The sequence below is a fragment of the Mesoplodon mirus genome (assembly GCF_964341445.2).
Source record: "Mesoplodon mirus genome assembly, chromosome: 6".
NCBI lineage: Eukaryota > Metazoa > Chordata > Mammalia > Artiodactyla > Ziphiidae > Mesoplodon > Mesoplodon mirus.
The window spans coordinates 134,640,920-134,664,792 of NC_138982.1; the positions used below are offsets into that span (position 1 = coordinate 134,640,920).

Consider the following 23,873-nt stretch of genomic DNA (forward strand, 5'->3'; position numbering starts at 1 on the left):
TATCAACAAGATCTCACTCAGCCTTGAAACTGAACCGCTCTTTGGTCACATTTCTTTGCTGCTAATAGCCTAGGTCACCTCATTTGACTTTCGATTCCCAGCGGAGAAGGAGTTCCTGTCTCTTCTCCCTCCCTGTATCCATGCCTGTGTCTTAAGAGCATGATGTTCTTTGTCAGTTGCTTTTTGTAAGTCACGTCCATGAAGACTGCCTAGTGCCAAGGGCAGCTCAGCAGGCTGGGAGTCGGGAGACTCAGGTTCTTATCTGGACTCAATCACTAATTGGCTGGGTAAGCCTGAACATGTCACTTAACTTTCTGGAAAATACTGTGTGTGTGTGTGCGTGCACACGTGCACATGGGTGCATGCTGGTGGGTAATGATGGTAACCTGAGGTTGGGAAACTTTTTCCTAGAGGTTCTCCTTAAAGGACAGGCAGAGAGCTGGAGAACGTGAATAGTTAAGGCAAGAAATAGAAGGAGTTCATCTGTATCCAAGGTTGGTGTTGTACACAGAAAGAGACGGATGGATTATAAGAGGGGGGGTGAACGTAGAGATGAAGAGGAGATGGGCTCGATGGAGGATGAGAAATGAGAAAAGAAGCATGGTGGGGTGGGAGGAAAGGCCACATTTGCTGGCAGGTGACAGCAACAGCTTATATTTACGGGCGCCTCCTACGGACAAGGCTGCTGTAAGTCCCGTGCCTGGCTGTGCCCATTCATACTTCCCAGCCCCCCCACCCCCACCCCCTGCCCGGGAGACACATGATGTGGTCATGCCCATTTCACGGATGAGGAAAGCCAGCTGCAGAGAGCTTAAGTCACTTGTCCAGGGCCACACTGCTGGGAAGAGCTACAGCTAGGATGCAAAGTGGGCAGCCTGGCTCCAGAATCCATGCTTGTGTCCCCTACACTCTACTGTCCCTTAACCAATGACTCCCAGGAGACACGTGCACAGCAGCGTGCACAGCCACAGCTGGACGTACGTGCACAGGGATGTGCATGCTGTACGGAGTGTCTTTTCAAGTGGATCTTTCATCTCCTCACTTTGGAAACGCAGGAGCTCACTTCTCCCTTTCTAATCGACTGAACCACCGAGGTTCAGTCAGGAGGAGGGGTCCCCATGGAATGCTGCAGGCCCCCCCGGTGGGCCTGAAGTTATCTGGTTCACTGTCTACACCATCAGTGCCCAGCTTTCCTCTGGCAGTGTAGACCTGAATCAAGAAGACTGGAATGTTCATATATTGGAGGGAAAGTCCCCATCATTCTGTGCATTTTGATTTCATAACTAATTCTAGGGATCCTCTCACATTTAGCCCTGCTTATTCCCAGTACTTGGAATGTTCCTCTTGATTGCATCTGTGCTCTTAGAAAAGTGACTGTACAACTTGGAGTCAGGCCCTGACCAGCAGAATCCTTGTCCCATGTGTCGTCAGCAGAGGGCTGGTGAACCCTATTCACCCTGGGGCCCTATTTCCCAAGAGCACAATCCATGTGGGATCTTGACACGAAAAACAGCCTGTCTGAACAGAGGCAACTGACTGATTGTTTCTTGGGGGCTCAGATGAAAGCTGGGAAGTGTGCTCAATTGGAGAGGAGTGTTCTTTTGGTTTAATTAATTGCCGATGTGGACATGAGAGGTTGCAAGTTCAGGGCTGACATCACTCAGGCCCTCGGATAAGGAATCTAAGCCAGTGATTTGCTGGTTGCTTAATAGCACCAAGCGCTGCCTTAATGCAAGTCAAGGGCACTGCCAGGCTTTTGATTTGTTGATTAACTTTTTAAGTACTTAAGGTAAAAAGTGACTGTCCTTTCCAATCCTAGTCCACATCTTGCTTTTCAAGGGGCCCTGGGGGATCTGTTTTCCTGTCCTGATGCTGAGGGCCAACCTGGAACTGCACTGGGACTGCAGGCTCCAGCCTTGTAGCTCTGTTTGTTTTGGAGTTCCGTCAAGCAGGGCAGGATGGAACGCTCTACTTGAACCCTGAAGATGTCAGGCCCACCCCTCTGACCTTCCTCTGAGCCCAACGGCTCTGATAAGTGGGCAGGCCTTGAGTCTGGAGACCCACAGACACACTTGGATGATTTTACAGAAATCAGCTGGGCAACCTCCTGGTAGAGCTCTGAGCAGCTCCGGAGGGGCCACCTGCCAGTGCCGCAGGTATGGCCAACCGGACCAACGCCTCTACCGCATACTACAGCTACGAATACTATCTGGACTACTTGGACCTCATTCCCGTGGATGAGAAGAAGCTGAAAGCCAACAAACGTGAGTCCCGAACTGGGAAAGCTGGCCAGGCAGAGGCTGGGGTTTGGCCCAAATGACTTTTCTCCATTCACTTAAGAACTACAACAGATGTCACCGGGAAGCCAGAACATGACTTGAGCTCGTGGATATAAGGGAATGGGGGGTGTATCTGTTATCTTCTGTAATAAGTTTGGAAGTAACCTCCTGAGAAACTAAGACACTTTGGGAGCAGAATCTACTGGTAAGATAGATTTCTTGATAGAGTTAGATTTGTCTGGGATTCCAATAAGCTAGATGAGTTTCTTCAAATTGCAGATTTCACGTTTTCTGTTGTCTCTATACAGATGTGGGAGAGAGTTACTGTGTCCACTCCTAAGATGTGTGACTTACTAATTCTTATTAAAATACGCACCGGTGTTTCATCTTCACAGTCTCAGAAAAGACAACCAGACAAGTAAACGTCCTTTTCCTCCTTGCCCCTGCACAGTCTTTATCTCTTGCATAACTTGGTACTTTGTCAGCAATCTCCTCTGATTATTCCAGCTAGTCAGTCAAGATAATGAGTTAACTGAGTGAATGAACATGAAAAACAAAACAAAACACAAACAAAGTCTCAGTTTCAGGAGCCCATCCTCCCTGCCTATTCTGAAGTCCCTTGCGTTCCTTGGGATTTCACTACCATCAGACACTATGTCCTTCAAAAAATGAACGCAGTCCTTAGAAGGAACCGATGTTTCTCGTATGAAAAGAAAGATAGTCTGTTACACACCAGCTCAAAACTGAAAAACTCGGATGGTATCATTTAATAAAAGGAGGCATATCCCTGGCAGGGCCCTTGGGGAAAGTGCTATAGAATGTCTGGTTAGGAAGTGTTCCTGTTTCCTGTTTCATTTACAACTTGCAAAAGCTGAGGACTTCTGTTTCATGTTTGCTGAGGACTTCCTGTATCCCTGGCACTGTAGCAAAACCTCTGGAGGGAAAATGATTTGGCATGTGTTTTCTGATACAAGGTATATAATCATGACATTAAAATGCAGATTTCTTTTCACCTAGGACTCACAGTAAGGAAGACATATAGTAATAGGGAGAAAGTGGCAGATTTGAAATAAAAGCCCACATAAGTATATTATCAAAAGTTCAGAACTTCGGGACACATATTGATCTGGACAACATGTAGATCTGCATTCAGGAAAGACTTTTTGAAATTAACACGAATTAAATAAAATTCTGGTTCAGCTTCAGACACTCCTGTCCTTTTGTGTGCCAGACACCCCTCTCAGCCACCACCTGGGCTCCAAAGAGTCTCCCAGCTGCTTTGGGTGGGAGGACCGTTTGCAACTCTAGAGATTTAGAACCCGTGATCTCAGTCCTTTGCCCTTCCCCCCTTCCCCACAAACAACTTCCATTTCTGACGAAGACGGCTGGTGTTCTCTAAATTGTGTATGAGGTTTGAGATGTTCTTTCCTGCACACTTGAACTAGAGTTGGAAGTTTACAACCTGGGGAGCTAGAAATGAGGTCAAATAAGAAATTCCTCCTCAAACTCCCAAACCCAGTAAAGATGATCTCAGTGAGGAATCTTACCAGAGAGACAAGTCACTGCCTTGCCACCCCCCAGACAAGCTAGATGTTGGGGGCTTTTGACTCCTACAGGGGGAAGCCAGTTGCTGGGTCATCACTCCCATGAAGAGTAAACATCGATTGGTATTTTCTTTCTTTTTTTTTTTTTTCGCGGTACTCGGGCCTCTCACTGTTGTGGCCTCTCCCGTTGCGGAGCACAGGCTCCGGACACGCAGGTTCAGCGGCCATGGCTCACGGGCCCAGCCGCTCCGCGGCATGTGGGATCCTCCCAGACCGGGGCACGAACCCGTGTCCCCTGCATCGGCAGGCAGACTCTCAACCACTGCGCCACCAGGGAAGATCTCGATTGGTATTTTCATAGCAAGGATTCAAGTTATGCATCTTAGGGGACTGCCAAAATAACTCTCCCATATCTGCATACAGACAATAGAAAACATGATATCTACAATTTGAAGAAACTCACCCAGCTTATTGGAACCCCAAACAAATAAATTAAACTCTATCAAGAAATCCATCTTAAGGAAATTCCCTGGTGGTCCAGTGGTTAGGACTCGGTGCTTTCACTGCTGAGGGCACCAGGTTTGATCCCTGGTCGGGGAACTAAGATCCCACAAGCCACGTGGTGGTGTGGCCAAAAATTAATTAAGTGATTAAAAACATAAAATAAAAAAAATTTTTAAATCTCATTTATTTAAAAAAATCCATCTTAAAAGAATATTCTGTCTCAAAAGTGTCCTAGTGTCTTAGAAAGTTAACTCCAGATTTATTACAACGGATATCAGATACCATTTGATACCCAACCCCTAGGTATCAGGAATCTTTGACACCCACAGGGAAAGGTGCTCCTTCTGGGATCCTTTATTCCTGTGTGTGTCTCACATATCCCAGGCTTCATGTCTTATCTGAATTTAATTTCTAATGTCTCTGGAAAAGAATTTTGGGGCTAGGCAAAAATCCCTGTCCCACCAGGGTGTTTATGCCCTGAATAGATTAATTGTCTTGTTTTTTCTGGGTGACCAGCCATGGGGCTGTGGCTACGTCAGGGCTAGGTGCATGGACTCCCAAGCCTGTCCGCCGTAGTTCACATCTGAGCTCTGCTACTTACTAGCTCTGTGATCGTGGGCAAATAAGTTAGCAAGGCCAGGCCAGATTCAGGAGGAGGGAATTAGATGGGTTCTAGTGGGAGAAGCATTAAAAATTGGAGGCAGTCTTCAATTCACAATAAACAACAAAAATATGGCAGATGGCAAGATGTGCTCCACAGAAAAATCAAATAGGAAGGGTGGCTAGGAGAGCTGGGGCCCAAGGAAGGGTTGACACCCTGACTAGGGTGGTAGGTAAAGGCCTCTCCAAGGTGACCTGTGAAGAGGTGAGAGATCAAGCCTTGAGGATGTCTTGGGAAGGAGTCTTTTAAGCAGCAGGAATACCAAGGGCAAAGGCTCTGAGGCAGGGGAGCACCTGGTGTATTCCAGGAATGACAAAGAGACTGCAGTGACTATTCCCTTATATTTTTGGAAACTACTTTGGAAATATCATTTTTCTTTTAAAATGGAAACCACTTTATTATTTCATAAGTCAACACAACCCATCCATCAACAAGAGCAAAAATAATAGAAATATATGGGCAATCGGTATGTAAAGACAATAACAGAAGGAACTCAGATGGCCAAGGAACATGAGGAAATGCTCAATGTCAAAAGTCATCAGGGAAATGCACTGGGAAAGAACAATCAGATACCATTTCCCACCCACTGGATCAGCAAAAATTAAAAGGTTGGTATTTCAAGTGTTGGAGTAAGAAGTACAGAAATTAGTGCTGTCAAATGCCGCTGATGGGAGGAAATCTGGGTTCACCATTTGGGAGAGCACCTTGGCAAGGACCAGAGACGTTGCAGATGTTCACAGGCATCATTCAGCATCCCTCTCCCAGGCATCCACCTCGGGAGATGCTTGCACGTGTCCACAAGGATGCATGTATTTCGATGCTCACTGCAGCACTGTATGTCGTAGGCAGAAACAGGAGATGGGATAAATAAATGATGGTGTGTTACTATGACCACTTTTTTTTTTTTTTTTTTTTTTTTTGCGGTACGCGGGCCTCTCACTGTTGTGGCCTCTCCCATTGCAGAGCACAGGCTCAGCAGCCATGGCTCACGGGCCCAACCGCTCCGCGACATGTGGGATCTTCCCGGACCGGGGCACGAACCTGTGTCCCCTGCATTGGCAGGAGGACTCTTAACCACTGCGCCACCAGGGAAGCCCTGACCACGTTTTTAAAATATATTTTTTAAAGGTTGATATGCTCCTTAGTAAATTACTTCACTCTACCAGTCAGAAAAAAAATCAGTGTTAACATTTCGGTGCCTAGCCAATTAGGGTTGTTCTGTGTCTGTATCCTCATGTGCACACAGGCACAAACACATGTGCATGCATGGACATACACACACACCTACACACCCACATACAATTGCACTCCTACTTTGTGTGCTGTTTTGTAATAACTCCTGCCTGGAGCTGCTGAGGGGAAACTGAGAACTCCCTTGGGTCCCCTCTCTCCTCCCTGGGCCTGTCTGTAACTGTATGAAGCTGGGTCCAATGGGTGGGAAAGTGAACATCCTCTCCTATGGATGCTCAGCAGAGCTCAGGTGGGGAGGACAGGCCGCTGAGCTTGCGGGAAGTTGTGTTATCGGCTGGTGACCATGACTCCATTTTCTGGTCCCTTTGGAAAACATCAGCCTACAAGCTTATCTTCTTCTTCCCCCTGGTTTCAGTCTCTCTCCATCTTCACTTCCATCTCCTCAACCTCTTCTTTCTCTTGCTGCACTCTCCTGAGGGCAACCAACCTTCTAGGTTTGCCCAGGACTGTCCCATGGATGCATATTGAGAAACCCAGGCACAGCGGATGGTCACCTTAATTCTCCTCTCCTTCCTCAAGCCCCACAAACATAAGAACAGGGCTGCCACTAACCCCCATGGTAGAGAAAATTAGAAAAAAGCCTCCTCCTTTGGGCACACAGTTAATCACAGCCCATTCAGGTGGGGTCCCTTGAGCAGTGTGCAGCCTGTGTAACTGTTCATGGCGTCCCTGCATAGGAGGGACTCCAGGCTCAACCACGTGCCCTTTGCTCATTTCCCTGCCTCTGCCCTCCCCAATAGGTCTACACCCGCTTTTCCTCCTGCTAGTCCCACTGAAATTAGGCACTGTCAATTTTGTTTTCAATCTTTTCAAAGACATCCACTTCCGCACCAGACCAGAAACACTCCATACCTTTTCCCACCTTCTGGCCATTGCTCATGATTAAGTCAACAATCAAAATTCTGTACTATCCATTACACATCAGACAGTTGCACTGGGAGCTGGAGGTATAAAAGCAAATGGACTAAACCCACGTCCTCGATTTTTTTTAACAACTATTTTATTTTATTACCATGTTGATCTATTTTGTGCTGATGTATTTCCAAGTAGGTTACAGACCTCATGACACTCCTCCAGCAAATTTAGGCAACTATTAAAAGTTAGGCCATCACAGTACATCTAAACTCTTCAACAATTATTTCTTAGTATCATCTAATCTCCGGTCTATATGCAAATTTTCCCAGTTCCCCCCAAATGTGCATGAGAGCTATTTTGTCCACTCTATGCTGATGAGCTGCGTCTAGTCCCTGGAGTCTCTCTTAGTCTAGACCAGACCCTTTTTGTAGATGGCACTGGCTCGAGGAAGAGATCAAGCAGGTCACTCTGTTTATCCTCAACCCTCCGGTCAAGTGGGAGATACTGATCAGTAATAAACGTTTATTCAGTTAATGGTGTTAGGCTGGAGATTTGCGAAAGTTGCCCACAGAGCACAGAGAAGGACACCCCTGGGGAGAAGTAAGAGGTGAAGGAAGGCTTCCCAGGGAAGAGGTGGCAAAGCTGAGTCCAAAAAATCGATGGGAATTTGCCTGCTACTCAGGGGGCAGGCGCAGGGTAGAGAACAGTTACACTCCTGTATATAAAAGATGTGCTTCCGGGAGGGGAGGGTGTTTTGGGAAGAGTGACAGAGGATGAGCTCCAGATCCCCGGGGGCCAGATTCTTGCAGGCCAGCCTCAGAGGATCCCTGTAAACTGCAGGGAGTCATTTAAAATTGTAAGCAGGGAAGAGACAAGGGCCAATTTGCTTGCTAAGAAAATGGCTCTGGTGAACATATAAATGTGAGGGTCAGTAGGGTAGTGGTGACACGTGGGCAGGAAACGGCCATGTGCTGGGGCTGGAAGCATAAAGTTGAAAAGATCCCTACCCTTAGGAGTTCACAGTATAGGAGGGAGTGGCCGCATAAATGAATGAATGAGCGTGCTCCGGTGTTACAGCCATGGGAATAGAAGTATGTGAGGCTCAGAGAGGCCAAGTGACTTACTTAATGTCACCCAGCTGACTAGTCACACAGTCAGGACCTAAATTCCAGCTCTGATGCCTCAGGACTCTTCCCAGGACACTTGTCATGATCAGGGGGCAGATTCTCACCAGGATGTCAGGTCCAGCAGAGCAGGAACCTATGTCCACCTCTCTCTCTCTCTCCCGAGCTCCTAAATAGTGCCTAGCACACAGTAGGCACACAATAGCTGTTTGCTGAACGAATGAATAAACTAATGTGAAGTAGGCGGCTCTTGCACACATTATTAATTTTTATGATGAATATTTGCACCAATTATCAATTTATTGCCTCTCAGCTCTGAATGCGCCCTTCAAAATAGGCTCTGTGATCAACGATGGAATTTTCTTTAAAGTGAGCACGTGTTAGGCTTTCTCAGGAGAGGGCTCTGGAGGGCACCGCTGGAGCACCGGGGTTGGAGGTTCAGCAGTGAGGGCGTGGGGATGTCTGGGGGAACTAGCCCTGGTCCCTGGCCCAGAACACCGTCTCCCTGAGATCTTGCAGCCTCGGTGTGGCAATAACCTCTCTACAGCCATGTAGACAAAGAAATCAAAGCTCCCGGGCAACTGTGGTCGGTGGGGGAGGCGCCACAACTCCTCCATCTTCATCCCTTCCCCCTCAACACCCCCCCACCACACACACACACCCACCAGGCCTCCAGAGGGCTCTCCACGGTTTGTCCAGCAGCTCCAGGCAAGCTCAGGCCTAGCTGAACGACCTACCCCCTCTGCCATGCAGTGGTCAAACCACATCTCCTCCAGGGAGGTCTGAACCCCTTCCAAGTTTGTCCTTCCTTGGCGTTATAGGCTGAATTGTGTCCCCTGGCCCCCCACCAAATTCTTATGTTGAGGTTCTAACTCCCAGTACCCCAGAAGGTGACTGTATTTGGAGATCAGACCTTTACAGAGATGATTAAGTTAAAATGAGGTCATTAGGCTGAGCCGTAATCCAGAGCGACTGGTGCCCTTGTAAGAAGAGATTAGAACACAGACACACACAGGGGGATGACCATGGGAGGACCCAGGTTAAGACAGGCCAAGGAGAGAGGCCCCAGAAGAAACCGACCCTGCTGACACTTTGGTCTTGGACCTCCAACCTCTGGAGCTGTGAGAAAATTAATTTCTGTTGTTTAAGTTACCCCAGACACGGTACTTTGTTACAGCAGCCTGTATTAGTCCTTTCAGGCTGCTATAACAAAATACTATAGACTGGGTGGATTATAAACAACAGAAATTTATTTCCCACAGGTCTGCAGGCTGGGAAGTATGCAACAGACACATAGGAAATGCCCTGGATTGTCCCCATGGACTTGAGGGCAGGGCACCCTCTCCTACAGGATGAGGGTCTTGGGGGACTCCAAATACTACCTACTGTCTCTAAAGAAAATTCCTTAGAGCTAAGCATCACCAAGTCAGATTTTAAGTAGTCAAGCCCTGTCTTAGTCTCCTTGGGCTGCTATAACAAAATATCACAGGCTGGGTGGCTTAAGTAACAGACATTTATTTCTCACAGTTCTGGAGGCTGGAAGTCCAAGATCAATGTGGCATTAGATTCTCTGTCTGGTGAGGACTTGCTTCCTGGCTTGTAGATGGCCACCTTCTCTTTGTCTGCTCACAGGGCCTTTCCTTGGTGCAAATGGTGAAAGAGTGTATGTGTGTCTCTTTCTCTTCTTATGAGGTCGCTAATCCTAATGAGGGCTCCACCCTCATGACCTCCTCTAACCCTAATTACCTCTCAAAGGCCCCACGTCCAGAAATCATCACACTGGGGATTAGGGCTTCCACATATGAATGGTGGGGAGGAGACACAAACATTCAGTCTGTAGTGGCACCTTTGTCTTGGCCATCAGCTGAAGCAGACAGAGAGAATTCACTCTGCACATCCTGTCTCCTAGATGTATTTCAAATCAGATCTGGCTGTGCATGCTATTTTGTACCCTGCTCTTACTGACCTCACAGTATTTTGTTTTCCCATGTTGTTAAATATTCTTTCACAAAAATTTGGCCAATAGCTGCACGGTGTTCTAGAAATATGTATCTTTGAACATATAGAATGTTTCCAGAATTTTGCTCTTATAAGCAGTGGCCTTGGGGAGAGAAATACTTCTGCCACTGTTGTGTGTTAAGTAAAGATGTCTCGCCTATTTTTGTCCTTAGTATTTGAATTCAAAAAAGTTCACTAAAAAAGAAAAAGCCTAAAAAGTGCAAAAGCAGAAATCTCCCTCATCCAATCTCTGTGCTCCCGTTATCACTGTGTCACTTTTGTTTTCTGGGATGATCAGCAAAAGGCAGCACTGGGCAGTCTCAGGGATGTTCTGTTACTTGGCTTCGAAGGTAAGGTAAGGTAAGCGTGAGTCCAGGTGAGGGTGGACAGAGGTCAACCACAGCAAGCAGGTGACCTCCTTTGCTGACCAATGTGACTTTCTCTCCCTGCCGGTTCCTCTGGGCTGGATCGCCAACCCAGTCAAACAAATCAGAAATCATCCTATCCCAGGTCTCTGCAGGGGTGCACATCAAAGACAGAAAGATGCTGGGAATGCTTTGGGCAAAGAGGCAAAGCTCTCGCTCAGATCGTCTCACTAGAAGGTCACCTAGGGCGGCTGGTAGGCATGGCGAAGTCCAGGCTGGGTTCAACTCCTATGTCAAGTAGAGAAGACAAAAATAGAAGAAAAAATCCCCGAGCTCATGTGTTAACCTAACAAGCAGGAAGGAATTTAAGATTTTTGTGTTCATGCCCAGACAGTGCAATTTATTCCATCATGGTTGGGCAGATAATTGGAAACGTCTAGGGATTTAGATATATTTTTATGAGCATTCAGTGCTCACTTGAAGGCTGTGGGTTGCCCTTTCCCAGGATGGCTTAAAGTCTGGTGTGATTCTGTTACAGGGACATCACAAGGATTGTTAGCCTTGTGATTTTTCAGACGTGGCTTCTGTTTCACGGAAAGGTTAAGAATCTTCCCAACACCGTCAGAAAGGTGGAAAATGCAAATCTGTTTCCTGAGACCCTGCCTGAACAGACTGATTACACGTTTGATCTCCTATTTGTTCCCTTTTCAGCGGCTAAGCTTAGGAGAAAAAAGCAGTCCCATATTCCAATCTTATAGCAACCATACAGATTATTTTAATACCATGAGTCACCAGATACTACTCAAGTACTCCCTTGCAGGGAGCAGTGAGATGAGTTGATTTTCCTTGGGTAGTGTCTGGCTTTACTGCTATATTATTTACTTCTCAGGTCAATATGTCTTCTTCCTTTAATTAGAGGTTAGGAAGAATTTGTCATGGCCCATATTGACTTCTGCTGATGCACTGCCTCTGGCGGCTTCAATAATAAGGAAGTCTGGTAAGCTGGGATGAAGTGAGAGAGTGGCATGGACATATAGACACTACCAAATGTAAAAGAGGTAGCTAGTGAGAAGCAGCCTCATAGCACAGGGAGATCAGCTTGGTGCTTTGTGACCACCTAGAGGGGTGGGATAGGGAGTGTGGGAGGGAGACGCAAGAGGGAGGAGATATGGGGATATATGTGTATGTATAGCTGATTCACTTTGTTATACAGCAGAAACTAACACACCATTGTAAAGCAATAATACTCCAATAAAGATGTTAAAAAATAAATAATAATAAGGCAGTCTATTCATCTGCTTCTCTGACAGCTAGGAAAGGAAGAACAAAAGCACACCACTAACCAATCTCTTCTGAACACAATGCATAGACTTCAGGGTAAAGATGGAACAAAGGACCTATATATAACTCTTCTCTTTTGGTCAGAGGGATCAAGTTCAGGTTACAAATTTAATTATGATGTTTAAGTCTTCAGCAAATGGTCAGTCCCATGGACATGACGTAAACAGTGAAAGTGATTTTTAAACAAAGATATGAGTATGTTTACCTTGGAATAAATTTCCCATCTAGCTAGCCCCATGTGGAACTGCCAAACTTGAATGAGTCTGTCATTGCTCAAAAACTGCTTGGAACTCTTACTTTGGAAATGACTTTGGTGGCCATGACACATTCTATGAAATGCCCACAGAGATAAATTATGTATTTCTTTGGAGAGTGGATTTGCTTCTGGGAAATAGTTAAGAATCACCCAGAAACCAATCAGGTGAATGGACTTAAGCTGATTGATACCAGCTGGGTGTCAAAAATAAAATATCTCATAAAGTAGCAAAATTGGTGTGTGTGTGTGTGTGTGTGTGTGTGTGTGTGTCCTTCAAGGTAATTGCAAAAGAAGAATTTATAAATGTTTGATCATCGTATGTATTTTAGGAAAATTTAGATGACTCTGTGGTAGAGAGCGGATGATTCTTTTGAAGGTCCGCATTCATTTGGATTTGTCAGTTTTGATATGTTCATTTAAAAAGTCCATTTTTTTATAGATTCAATAGAGAAAATTGGTTAAATTAACAGAGTTCCAGATAAAACAGATGTTGATTTCTCTTTCATGTACAAGTTTGAAGGATGGGATGGTAGGTCAGCTCCATGAAATCTTCAAGAAGTGGCTTTGTTCTAGCTCATCTCTCTGCCATCCCTGCCATCCAAGCCTGGCTCTAGCCATCACATCCATGTTCTGGGCAACAAAGTGGAGTAAGGGCATAAGAAGGGACATGGGTTTTAGAAATCCAACCATCTCTGCAGAAGGACTCCTAGAAGCTGTCCTGTAACTGCTCCACTCACATCTCATTGGCCAGAACCTTGTCTCATGACCCTACTAACTGAAAGGGAGGCTGGGAAATGTAGTCTTCATGCCAGGAAGCCATGTGACCTGCTAAAAGAGGGGTTCTATTACTATGGAAGCATGCGAAAGCAAACATTAGGATTGACAGCCAGCAGTCTATGCTACAATTACCTTCACTCGTAGCTTACATTGTAGTGAGCTTGAAGGATGCCGTGATATTACTTGCCACAAAGCCCTCGTAACTGAAATAATATTAGTTCTATTTATACCTTGGTTCACGACCATTAAACAAGGAATTGTGCCATGTACATTGCATATACATATTAGTTTATTTAATTTGCCTAACAGCCAAAAAACACATACTGTTATCCCCATTTAACAGATAAGGAGTTTATCTGTTAATAAATTTAGAGATGTAAAAATCTCAGATTGCCTGAGATCAAACAGCTAGGAAATGACCAAGTCAGAATTTGTTAGCCTCCAGAGCCTAGGCCCTTAACCCTGTTATTATTCCCCAAGAAGGGAAAACCCTTGGGGTTAATTTTATTCTAGGACCTTGGAGAAGAGGGAAGGGAAGGGGAGATTTCCATGGCCGGACCAGTTTCATGGTCAAGCCAGCCTGGCGCTCCTTGTTGTAAAGACAAGCCCACGGATGGTTAAACATTTCCAACACGGGGGAATGACAGCTCTCACCCTTGGTACAAAATGTTCTCTCAAGCACTTAGGCAGAACCTTCAGGAAGAAGAGGAAAAAACCCTATTTTCTTGGTTGCCTTTTTCAACAGAACACAATGAAATAGAATACAGTACAGGAAACAGCTAGTGGCTACTGTTTGCCTTTTTGGTCTGGCGAAATTAAAATTTCACTTCTCTGAAGACGCTGTGTTCTGGGAGCGGTAACATCTCATTTCCTGCTCAGCATCTGGAGATAATGACCAAGGGCTGGGACAGACAGTGTGAGCCTGGGAGAGGGGAGGGGGGCATCTCAACTGCTCAGGTTTGGAAGCTGTTTTCTTAGAGGCTCTGACGGAACTTACTTGGGTGCCAAAGACCTCAAATCCTGCATTACTTTTATGAAAGTAAAAGAGCGTTAGTGTCTGCAGACATCTGAAACTTCCTTATACAATAAAAATCCCAAACCATATTTTCTGAAAACATACATACTCTTATACTTTGAGGGTTATACAATAAATGGTGACTCTTTGGGACAGAGTTGAACCGAAGCAGATATTGTGGAATAATACACAGTGAGCAGGCAAGGAACACTAAGAAAGTCAGAGGCTTCTTTTCTTTTTTTTTTTTTTTTTTTTGTGGTACGCAGGCCTCTCACTGTTGTGGCCTCTCCCGTCGCGGAGCACAGGCTCCGGACGCGCAGGCCCAGCGGCCATGGCTCATGGGCCCAGCCGGACCGGGGCACGAACCTGTGTCCCCTGCATCGGCAGGCGGACTCTCAATCACTGTGTCACCAGGGAAGCCCCAGAGGCTTCTTTTGATTGACATATACACACTACTGTATATGAAATAGATAACTAATAAGAACCTACCGTACAGCACAGGAAACTCTACTCAATACTCTGTAATGGGGGCTTCCCTGGTGGCGCAGTGGTTGAGAGTCCGCCTGCCGATGCAGGGGACACGGGTTCGTGCCCCAGTCCGGGAAGATCCCACATGCCGTGGAGCGGCTGGGCCCGTGAGCCATGGCCGCTGGGCCTGCGCGTCCGGAGCCTGTGCTCCGCAACGGGAGAGGTCACAACAGTGAGAGGCCCGCGTACCACAAAAATAAATAAATAAATAAATACTCTATAATGGCCTATATGGGAAAAGAATCTAAAAAAAAGAGTGGATATATGTATACGTATAACTGATTCACTTTGTTGTATACCTGAAACTAACACAACATTGTAAATCAACTATACTCCAATAAAAAATTTAAAGAAAAGTCCTTAAGCTTAAGACAGATGGCAACCACCTCATTTCCTATTTCCCAGGAGCCCATACGTCCCCTTCAACAGTTTGTTGCTCTAGGGCACCCCCAGCGGTTTCTCAGGTCAGGGACAGAAAGCAGGGAGGATGTGAGAGTCAGCCTGGGGGGCTTTGCTGTCCTTGCCTGTCTTCAGTGTGAGTGCCAAGTTGCTGATGCATTACTAGGTGGTGGAGGTCCATGACTCCTCTTGCAAATACTGCATCTTTTCCTTATCACCTATTTTTGACACTTTTAGGACCTAAAATCAACTCTTACAAGGTCTCAGTTCCTCCCTCTGCCTGTCTTGGATCATAGAGGGCAGAGGTAACGATCTTTACTGAATTACTACTATTTACCCCACGACTGACTCATAGAGCTCTAATCCTCCATTCATTCATTCAGTTATTGGTTCATTTGTTCACCCATTTATAAGCATCTTTTCATTTGAATCCATCACAAGGACATCTTTTGTCTGAACAGAATCCAACAGAAGGCAGGGCAGGGCTAGTACGGACAGTGCAGGAGTGCCGAGGAGGAGGCTGGGGAGAGAGGCAGCCTCCTGAAGGGGGTCAGCGATTTCTGGTGGGCTAGGTTGGCCCCCTCTGAATCCTTAGCAGCCCCCAGCAAAGCCTGGCTCCTGTACGTGCTTAATACATGCGTGTTGATTACCATCCTTCAGTGGCTTCCTTTGGTCACACATGTAGGTGCCTAGCATATCCTGGTCTGGGGCATCTTGTCCTGGGGGCATGAGTGTGTCTGGGATAAGATACTTGCAGACACTTATTATGAGCCTGGTACTCTGTGCCCAGAGCTAAAGACAACCCCCACGAGAAACTATACCCCTGCAGTTCCCTAGCAACTTGCCGAAAGTTCCAGACCCTGAGTCTCAGAGAAAGGAACCTCCTGGCCTGCCAGGTTCTACCCAGGGCCCAGAAGAGACTAAGCATCTTTCCTGCTTTCTCTGTGTCCTTTCACCTCCGGCCACAGATACAGCCAGAGTGGTGGCTGCAATAGTGCTTTTTCCTCCTGCCACTGCCCCGCAGCTGGGCCTGTCCCTCGGAAAGAAAGGGACAAGCTCTTTCCACCTCTAGCAGGCTGGCCGTGGCAGGCCTTGGGTGACAACTCCACAGCAGGAAGGGCCTGGCCCGTCATGCGGCAGGCTGGCACAGTGGCCTAGCGCACATCTTTTTTTCTAAGTCTCTGATCTTGGGGTCTTTGAAGCTGTCCCTAACCAGGCTGGTAGGGGCTGCCGCCCTCACAGGGGAGGGGAGGCCGTCTTGCCACGAGAAGTTGCTCACAGCTCTTTCTTCTCCCTCCCCAGAGGAAGGGAGGAGGGGAAATCCATTCTCTGAGCATCAGTAGCAGCCGAAAAAGCAAACCCATGAGGTGTCACCCAACTTCATTTACTGTGTTTTCCCCTCAGGAAGCCCCCTGAACTCACCCAGAGGCCCGTGGCCCTGGGAAAACGCCAGGTCCCTGCTGTTGACCGTTTCCTTCCCAAGGTTGTCATTAATGGAAAAATCTGCCCCTGTACCTCCACCCCCCCCATCACAGCCGAGAAGACTTAGCCCCAGAGCCCCAGCCCCAGCACATGCGGGCCCTCGCTTCCCGGGGCCCTGTGACATCACACTGATGCGTGTCCACCTCCCACAGATTCAATCGTCATCGCCTTCTGGGTGAGCCTGGCAGCTTTCGTGGTGTTCCTGTTCCTGCTGCTGCTGTCCATGTCCTGGCCAGCCTCCCCGCAGACGAGGAAAGTAAGGACAGGCGGAGGTATGTGGTAAGTGGCCACCTGAGGGGCTAAATAGGGGGTGTCTGTATGTCCCAGGTGGAATATTATTTGGCCATAAAAAGGAATAAAGCCCTGATTCATGCCACAACGTGGATGACCCTTGGAAACACTGTGCTACGTGAAAGAGGTGAGGCACCGAAGACCACACGTGGTGTGATTCCCTGGATGTGAAATGTCCACAAGAGGCAAACCCACAGACAGGAAGCAGACTGGCAGTTGCCCAAGGCTGGGAGAAGGCAGAGTAAGCGGGGCTGACTGCTAAGGGGCACAGGGTTTCTTTGGGGCACGAGGTAACGATTCCAACATGGATTGTGGTGATGGTCACACAACTCAGGGAACGTACTAAAGACCATTGAATTATAAACTTTAAACGGGTGAACTTTGTGGTGTGTAGACTCTAACTCAGTTAAGCTGTTACGGACCGTGAAGCAGAAGTTAAACTGGAGGTACAATCCACGCATTCCAAGTAGTAACTAGAGCCGAGCTCGTTGGATGTTAATTCTCCTGTGCTACGCAATTGGCCTCCCGCATCCAACTTTCCCTTCCAGCTGAATCCGCCCAACACAGCCACCGCTGTCCTAAGGACAATGCTTACAAGGGGCCCTATACCACCTCTCTCCCTGCCATAGCTCATGGGACCAGGGGTGGGCAACCAACCCGGAGAGGGCTGGTCCAGGGCTGGCCACTGGCCCTAGAAACATATGGGCTGGCAGGGGAGCTGGGGCCACGAGGCACTGAGGGGGCCAGAGGAAGATGGTGGCTGGGTGCCATTATGGACCAAGAAGTCCTGGGGTGTGGGAACCGTGAGTCAGCACAGGCAGCTGGGAGCTGGGAGAGGTGGGCAGAGCCGTTCTGAGAGGAGGGCAAGAGGAGCCTCCAAGCCCCTGAAAGAACCAGTGGGCAGCCCCCCTGCCTGACGGGGTCCCCCTGCCAGTTCCCCGAGGGCCTGTGGATTTGCAGATTCACAGACCTGCCTGGAGGGGCCTCTGTCTCTCCTACCCCCTCGTCCACCCGCCCTGTCCATAGTGTCTCAAGCACCGGGTCTACACACACCAGGTCATTCTGGTTCCCTTGGTCACATGTGGGAGGCGGGGACCAGCTTTCGGGTAATGAAGAAATCCATTCTTTCAGTCTTCAGAACGCACGTTGAAGCCAAGCAGATTTTTACCCGCCAAGAGATCCCCGAGGGACAAACTAATGCAATTGACTTTCTTTTCTACTCTTCTGAGGTGACCTGGAGCAAGCCCTGTGCTAGGGCCAGTTTGCGAGGAGACTCAGCTACCCTCCAGGCGGAAGGTTCCCCGGTCTGGTGAGCACACAGGGGTTTTGCACATCTTCTGGGCTACAGTTTTACAACAGGGCAAAATAGTGACGCTCTTTGCCCTGACTGGCCGCATGGCTTAGTACAGAAAATGCTCTCTGGGAATTTTGTGACAAGGAATGCTCAGGGCGGCCAAATAGATCCTTAGTTAGATTTAGGAAAGAGAATGCTGAGTTGCTTCCCGAAGAGTCATTCTTTTCACGCTGGAAAAAAAAAAAAAAAAAAAAAAAGATTGTGCTAGCCTCACCTGAGTCATCCGGAAGGAGGGCTTAGCGCCCTCGTGCTCCCTTCCTGGCCTCCTCATTCCAAGTATAACCACGTTTGAACTAGTTCTCTAGCTTAGACAGCTATCGGGACATGGCCTCAGCTCGTCCTGATCCCCACGAGGCAGTTATCATCCCATTTCACCGATGAAACTAAAGGCAGGCGGGATGCGTCCTGCGCCCCCAGCACCTCGAGTGCAGGAGGGTCCATCTAGGGAGGATGGATTTCTGGCTCAGATACAAGTTGGCATGAGGTACGGACACGAGATGAGCTGCACTCAAACACGTGGATGGACGGAAGGTCAACCTCCCCCCCCTCCCATCCCCCCACCGCTGCCTCCGCCAGCTGTGAATCTGTGACGTGAGGTCAGAGGGAAAGCCCCAAGGTCAGGGTCACCATCGAGCACTTCCTCTTCCATTTCTCCACTGTGGTAGCCTTGGTGAGCCAGGCTGAGCCCCACCCCCACTTCCTGGGCCTGCTTCCCTGGCAGAGGGGCTCTCGCCCTGTGACTCTCCCCTGCAGGCTTTGGCCAGGCAGGAGGGTGCAGCAGGGAGTCCCCTCCCCAACCCGGGGAAGGACAGTTCTCCGGGCAGCTTGGATGCTTCCTTCCCTCTGCTCTGTCCGCAGGAACAATGCCCAGCACCACCCAACGTGCCCATGGAGTCTCGGCCTCAACCTCCCCTTCTGTGTGTGGAAGCAACCCCAGCACCAGGGGGCCCCCCAGGGTACCCCGTCACCTCTACCGAGCTCAGTCGAGGAAGCAGGTGGCGGAGCATCGGGCCCCACCCAGCAGCTGCAGCGGGAGAGTCCCTCCACCTCGGGCCCCTGCCACCCCCAGGGCCACCCTGCTCTCCTCTGGGAACTGGCCCTCGATGGGGACCTGCACGGCACCAGCTGACGCCAGGAACTTCGAGCCCAGTGAGCCTCCCCTGCAGACAGAACCTCTCGATGGCAGAACCAACAGCCCAAACCAGGGCCACTGTTGAGTGAGCCGGGGAACTCAAACCAACCCGGACACGCACGTGCCGTCTGAGAGCCTGTTTACAGGCAGCAGGATGTGCAACTAGTTCAAGAATGACTGTACAAGGGGGCGCATGTACGCATTTACCCAAGGCTGCCAACAGCCCATCTGGCTAAGGGGGGAAGTCCCAAATATTGCTTTTTATTTAGTGCACTTAACCTGCTTATTTACTGCTTATGCTTGCTTTGGGAAGGATAGAAAAGTAAAATATGGATGAATTAAGATTAAAAAATATTCACTGATCTCTACTATGTCACTTTATAGTTTCAGCTATTACTTCTGCAATGTTTTTTTATCAACTCTGAGTTCGCTTGGCTGATCTGCACCTTTTTGTTTGTTTGTTTTGCGGTACGCGGGCCTCTCACTGTTGTGGCCTCTCCCGTTGCGGAGCACAGGCTCTGGACGTGCAGGCTCAGCGGCCATGGCTCACGGGTCCAGCTGCTCCGCAGCATGTGGGATCTTCCCGGACCGGGACACGAACCCATGTCCCCTGCATCGGCAGGTGGACTCTCAACCGCTATGCCACCAGGAAGCCCTGATCTGCACCTTTTTTAGGACGCCCAGGGAATGCCTGCCAGATCCCCCTCCATCCCCCACTGACACCCACTGTTACTAAGATGGGGCAGTGTGTGCCCGGCCAGACTCGCTGACTGTGGTCAGGGGACCTGAGCCACACCTCCGACCTCCCCAAGGCCTTTCATAGACAGAGCCCAGGGAGGCGTCTCCCCAGACAGGGCAGTCGGGTCCAGCAGGCAAGGCTTAAGCCCAAGTGGCAGGTGGATCCCGTGCTGTGTGACTTCATGTGACCTCTGATCTGAGACCCCCGATGGACCTAGTTCTCTAGTGCCCGACAGCCTGCCCCTGGCAGGGTGCCAGCACCATACCACGAAGCCCATAAACCTCACCCCACCCCATCCCAGGAGACTGAAAAATAATTCTGTAAGGTGAGGGCCAGGCCTGGCCTCGCCAGCCTGGGGGACAGTGGGTTAGAAGGGAAGATGGGGGAAGGGAGACTGATGGGCTCCAGAGATGCAGAAAGAGGTCAGAAAGGACCACATGGGCTTTCCAACTTGAATCTAAGCGTAGGATTCTGGCTTCACGATATTCTAAGAACATTGTTGTGGGTGTTTTGCAGGGGAGGTAAATGCTCCTTGTTTTTTAGACGATGAGCCCCACTTGTGGGAAGGGGACAAATGCACAGAAGCATTACTCTTGTCTTGGTAAAAATCTTAAGTCATTAAAAAAAACCAGAAAAGAGTCTAAACAACACTGGAAGGAGACAAAAGTGTAAATGTTTAAGCTGAAACCAAGCCATTGCCAGTGCTATAAGCATCATATGAGCAAATAAACAGCCACCTCCCAGGTGGCAGACAGGGAATGCGTGTGCTGACGTGGCACGAGGGCCCAGCAGACCCCTGGGCACCTACCTGGGTGTGCAGGAGGGTACATGCAGAGCTTTAAATGATCAGGACCAAATTTTATCTGGGAAACCCATGAAACTTCATATTCAACATTCGTCAGCTACAATATCAATTAATGTAGGAATCTTAAAAGTCAAATCCTGACCTCTGAATTGCAGGTCTCTGTAGAATAAAAATAGCCTGTGATTAAATCAATTAAACAAAACACAAAAACCTAACAAAAATAGACATTTATTAACAAGTTATAAAATTCTAAATCCCCCTTTGAAACAGAATTTTTAAAAATATAGGCTGTCTTTCCAAGCAGAAGTCAAAACAATTTTATACTTTAAGGATTTAGTGTAACATCCTTTTTATTTACTAAAATAATTTAACACAACACTGGCAGGGCTTATTTATTCAAAAAGTTACACAAAGCTTTGTTTTAACGCCTTAAGGCAAACCTTAAACGCCTCTCTTCTTGCTCTTCTACCTGACATTATTTCTGGACACTTCAGCTTTAAAGTCCATGAATCCCTTAAGCACTCAGAAGCGCCACCTTGATTTGTGGTATTTCTTTGAGGAACAATGAGCCCCTAAGAGGAAGGGTCTGCGCTGACTGGGGCTCATGGCCCGTAGGTCCCCAAGCCCACTGTAACCCTGACCGCTTCGCACACGTGGCCCCTTGAGCTTATTATTTATCAGTCAGTTAAATGAAGCCAACTTTTCCTGTCAGGACACCTGGTCAACATTCAGAGCTTGTCATCTCGCAGGCCTTCCATGGAAACCCTTGACTCAACCTGACTCCTAGAGCCTGGAGCCGGAAGCGCCAGCCGCAGGGGGTTAAGTGTCAGGGATCGCGGCTGCAATGTCCTTGCAGAGCCTGACGATGGCCTCCTCGTCACCACCTTCCACGTCCTCCGAGGCGTCGAGGACCATCCGGACGTGGGTCAAGAGGGTGTCTGGTCGCTGGGCCCCCAGCCAGACGTCCTTAATGTACAGAGACACCAGGAACGCAGCAGTGGCTGAGGAAAGGGACAAGGCCATTAGAACGCAATCCGGTCAGTCGGAAAACAAGTCACCCACCCACATGCACAGGGGCCCGGGGCTGTGCGAAGCCCCAGATGGCAGTGAGCGTCCACTGCCATAAATTAATTCCACCTTTGCTTGACTTCTAGGTTAACCTTTCTTGTTCATTTTAAAATTATCTTTTCATGAGATGAATGAATGTGTGTGAAATGTAAAGAAGAAGTTACTACAAGGCAAGCCTCTTCCTTGGTGCTGACCACCCAGGCCGAGAACCACAACCGAAGTTTGGGAGGAGCGGCCCGAGTCACTTCCCATCATCACCTCAGTGGCACAGGTGAGAAGGTTTACAGGCCCAGACTCAACTCCCCGACTGCGGCCACAGGAGAGGGCAGGGCACCCCGGCTACCAGGTGAGCCCACCTGCCGCGCTGTGGGCCCGCCCCCTTCCCTGCCCCACCTCGTGTCCCCATCCCTCAATGAAGGGTCCACCCTCCCGGATGGAGAAGCTACCTGCACATGGTCACAGCCTCCCTCCTGTCCTCCTACAGCCTTTGCTGTTCCCTCGTCTGTGCAGTCACACCTCTATTAAGAACCTGCTAAGCACCAAGCACATAAATTGTGTGACTTGTGTTTGTGTGCGCACGTGTGTGCTCTTGTGCACATGTGTGCTCGAGTGTACACACAGACACACAGACACACACACACACACGCCTGGCCATGACATGAAACATAACTCTTCATGTGGGTAATAACGGTAGAAACTTAGGGAAGCCACTGCTCTGCAGTAGAGCATCCCGGTGGGACACAAGGTTGTGACGTGAGCATGTTTCTCCACTATAAGCAAAAACATCACTAAAGGTTTCTTTCACCTGAAGGCAAAGGCAGAGACTTCCTCTCCCCCTACACTCAGGGTCCCGTGGCCCTCTCCGCGATCCCCAGAACCATGGAGAGAGCCCCCAAAGGCTTACGACAGGCTCTAAGGAACAGGAGATGCTCCCCACCCCCGGCCCACTCCCGCGTTTCTTCAGCCTCCGACCTGAGCACCAGGCTTACCTCGTGTGGCTGCATCCTCCGCGTTCAGAGAAGAGAGGTGGACGGGCTCGAGCATCGGCCAGTAGGGGCTCCCGGCGGGGCCGCGGGCCCCCAGCTGCAGCATGACGGCGTTGAAGAGGCCGGCCACGCTCTGCTCAGGCCCTGCCAGCCCCTCAGCGCCGCAGAACCGGCTGTACAGCCTGAACACGCCGCTCGCCACGGCGCTGTCCTGAAGGAGGTCGGCCACGACCGCCGGCCGTGGCAAGATGCGGCTCCTGAGCCAGCCCAGGAGGCCCGCCGTCTCCACCCGACTGAGCGGGCTCGCGGCCGCGGAGCGCAGCACCCAGCCGGCCACCAGGACAGTGACGGCACCCACGGGGCCTGGGCCTTCGCTCTCAGGTTCGGGGTCAGGAAACGCGGGCCCCCAGTGGGTCAGGATGGACCTCAGGAGGCCCCTGCACGCCTCCAAGGTGGATGCCGGCAGCTCAGGGTCCACCGCCTCCTCGGCCTCCCCAGGCCTCCGCTTCCGGCCCCGGGGGCCTTTGGCTCGGGCTGGCCCAACTGGCTTGTTCTTATCCTTGAGCATTTCTGTCTCACACACACACGTGTGCGTGCACACACACATGCACAACACACGTGCACGCACACATACACGCGCGCACACACACACACGCACACGTGCGCGCGCACACACGCACGTGCACACACACATACACGCGCACACACACATACACGTGCACACGCACGCACACGCGCACACACATACACGTGCACACACACGCACACGCACGCACGCGCGCACACACACACAGAGGAAAGAGAAAAGGCGGTGAGACTAGTGTTCCGCCCACCCCCAAACACACACACATGCAGATGGTAGGGCGGCCCACGGGCTGTGCCCTCCCGGGACGCGTCCCCACGCTTGGAGCACAGCGAGTGCTCAGTGCTTCCCTGTGACCCGTCCTTACTGTTATCGTAGCAGCCGAGCGCTGGTTAGCGGCAGAGCTGGGACTCAAAGCCGGCCCCCAGCCCCCTCTCGGGCTACAAAGTCGGACAGGCTCTGTCTCTAAGCTGCAGACATGCCGCTCAGGGATGGTAAGACGCCGGCTGCTCCGCGGGGCAGCGAGCACGGCCTGG

At 49.5% G+C, this 23,873-nt stretch overlaps 2 protein-coding genes across 3 annotated transcripts in view; one reads left to right on the forward strand and one right to left on the reverse strand.

Moving 5' to 3' along the window:
• Positions 1-2,097: 2,097 nt before the first annotated feature.
• Positions 2,098-19,153, forward strand: MRAP (melanocortin 2 receptor accessory protein; the record flags this gene model as incomplete). Its single annotated transcript, XM_082624381.1, has 3 exons — positions 2,098-2,264; positions 16,532-16,635; positions 18,896-19,153. Exons 1-3 carry the CDS (start codon positions 2,159-2,161, stop codon positions 19,151-19,153), a joined length of 468 nt encoding a protein of 155 aa, XP_082480507.1. The 5' UTR covers positions 2,098-2,158.
• A 1,807-nt stretch (positions 19,154-20,960) lies between these two features.
• The window catches only part of URB1 (URB1 ribosome biogenesis homolog), a 65,962-nt gene continuing 63,049 nt past the window's right edge, over positions 20,961-23,873 (reverse strand). For both annotated transcript variants that reach the window (XM_082625717.1, XM_082625716.1), the window contains exons 38-39: positions 22,758-23,324; positions 20,961-21,701 (exon numbers count right to left, since the gene is read on the reverse strand). In XM_082625717.1, coding sequence (XP_082481843.1) covers positions 21,520-21,701; positions 22,758-23,324 — 749 coding nt within the window. In that variant the 3' untranslated portion in view covers positions 20,961-21,519. The remainder of the gene's footprint in view (positions 21,702-22,757; positions 23,325-23,873) is intronic.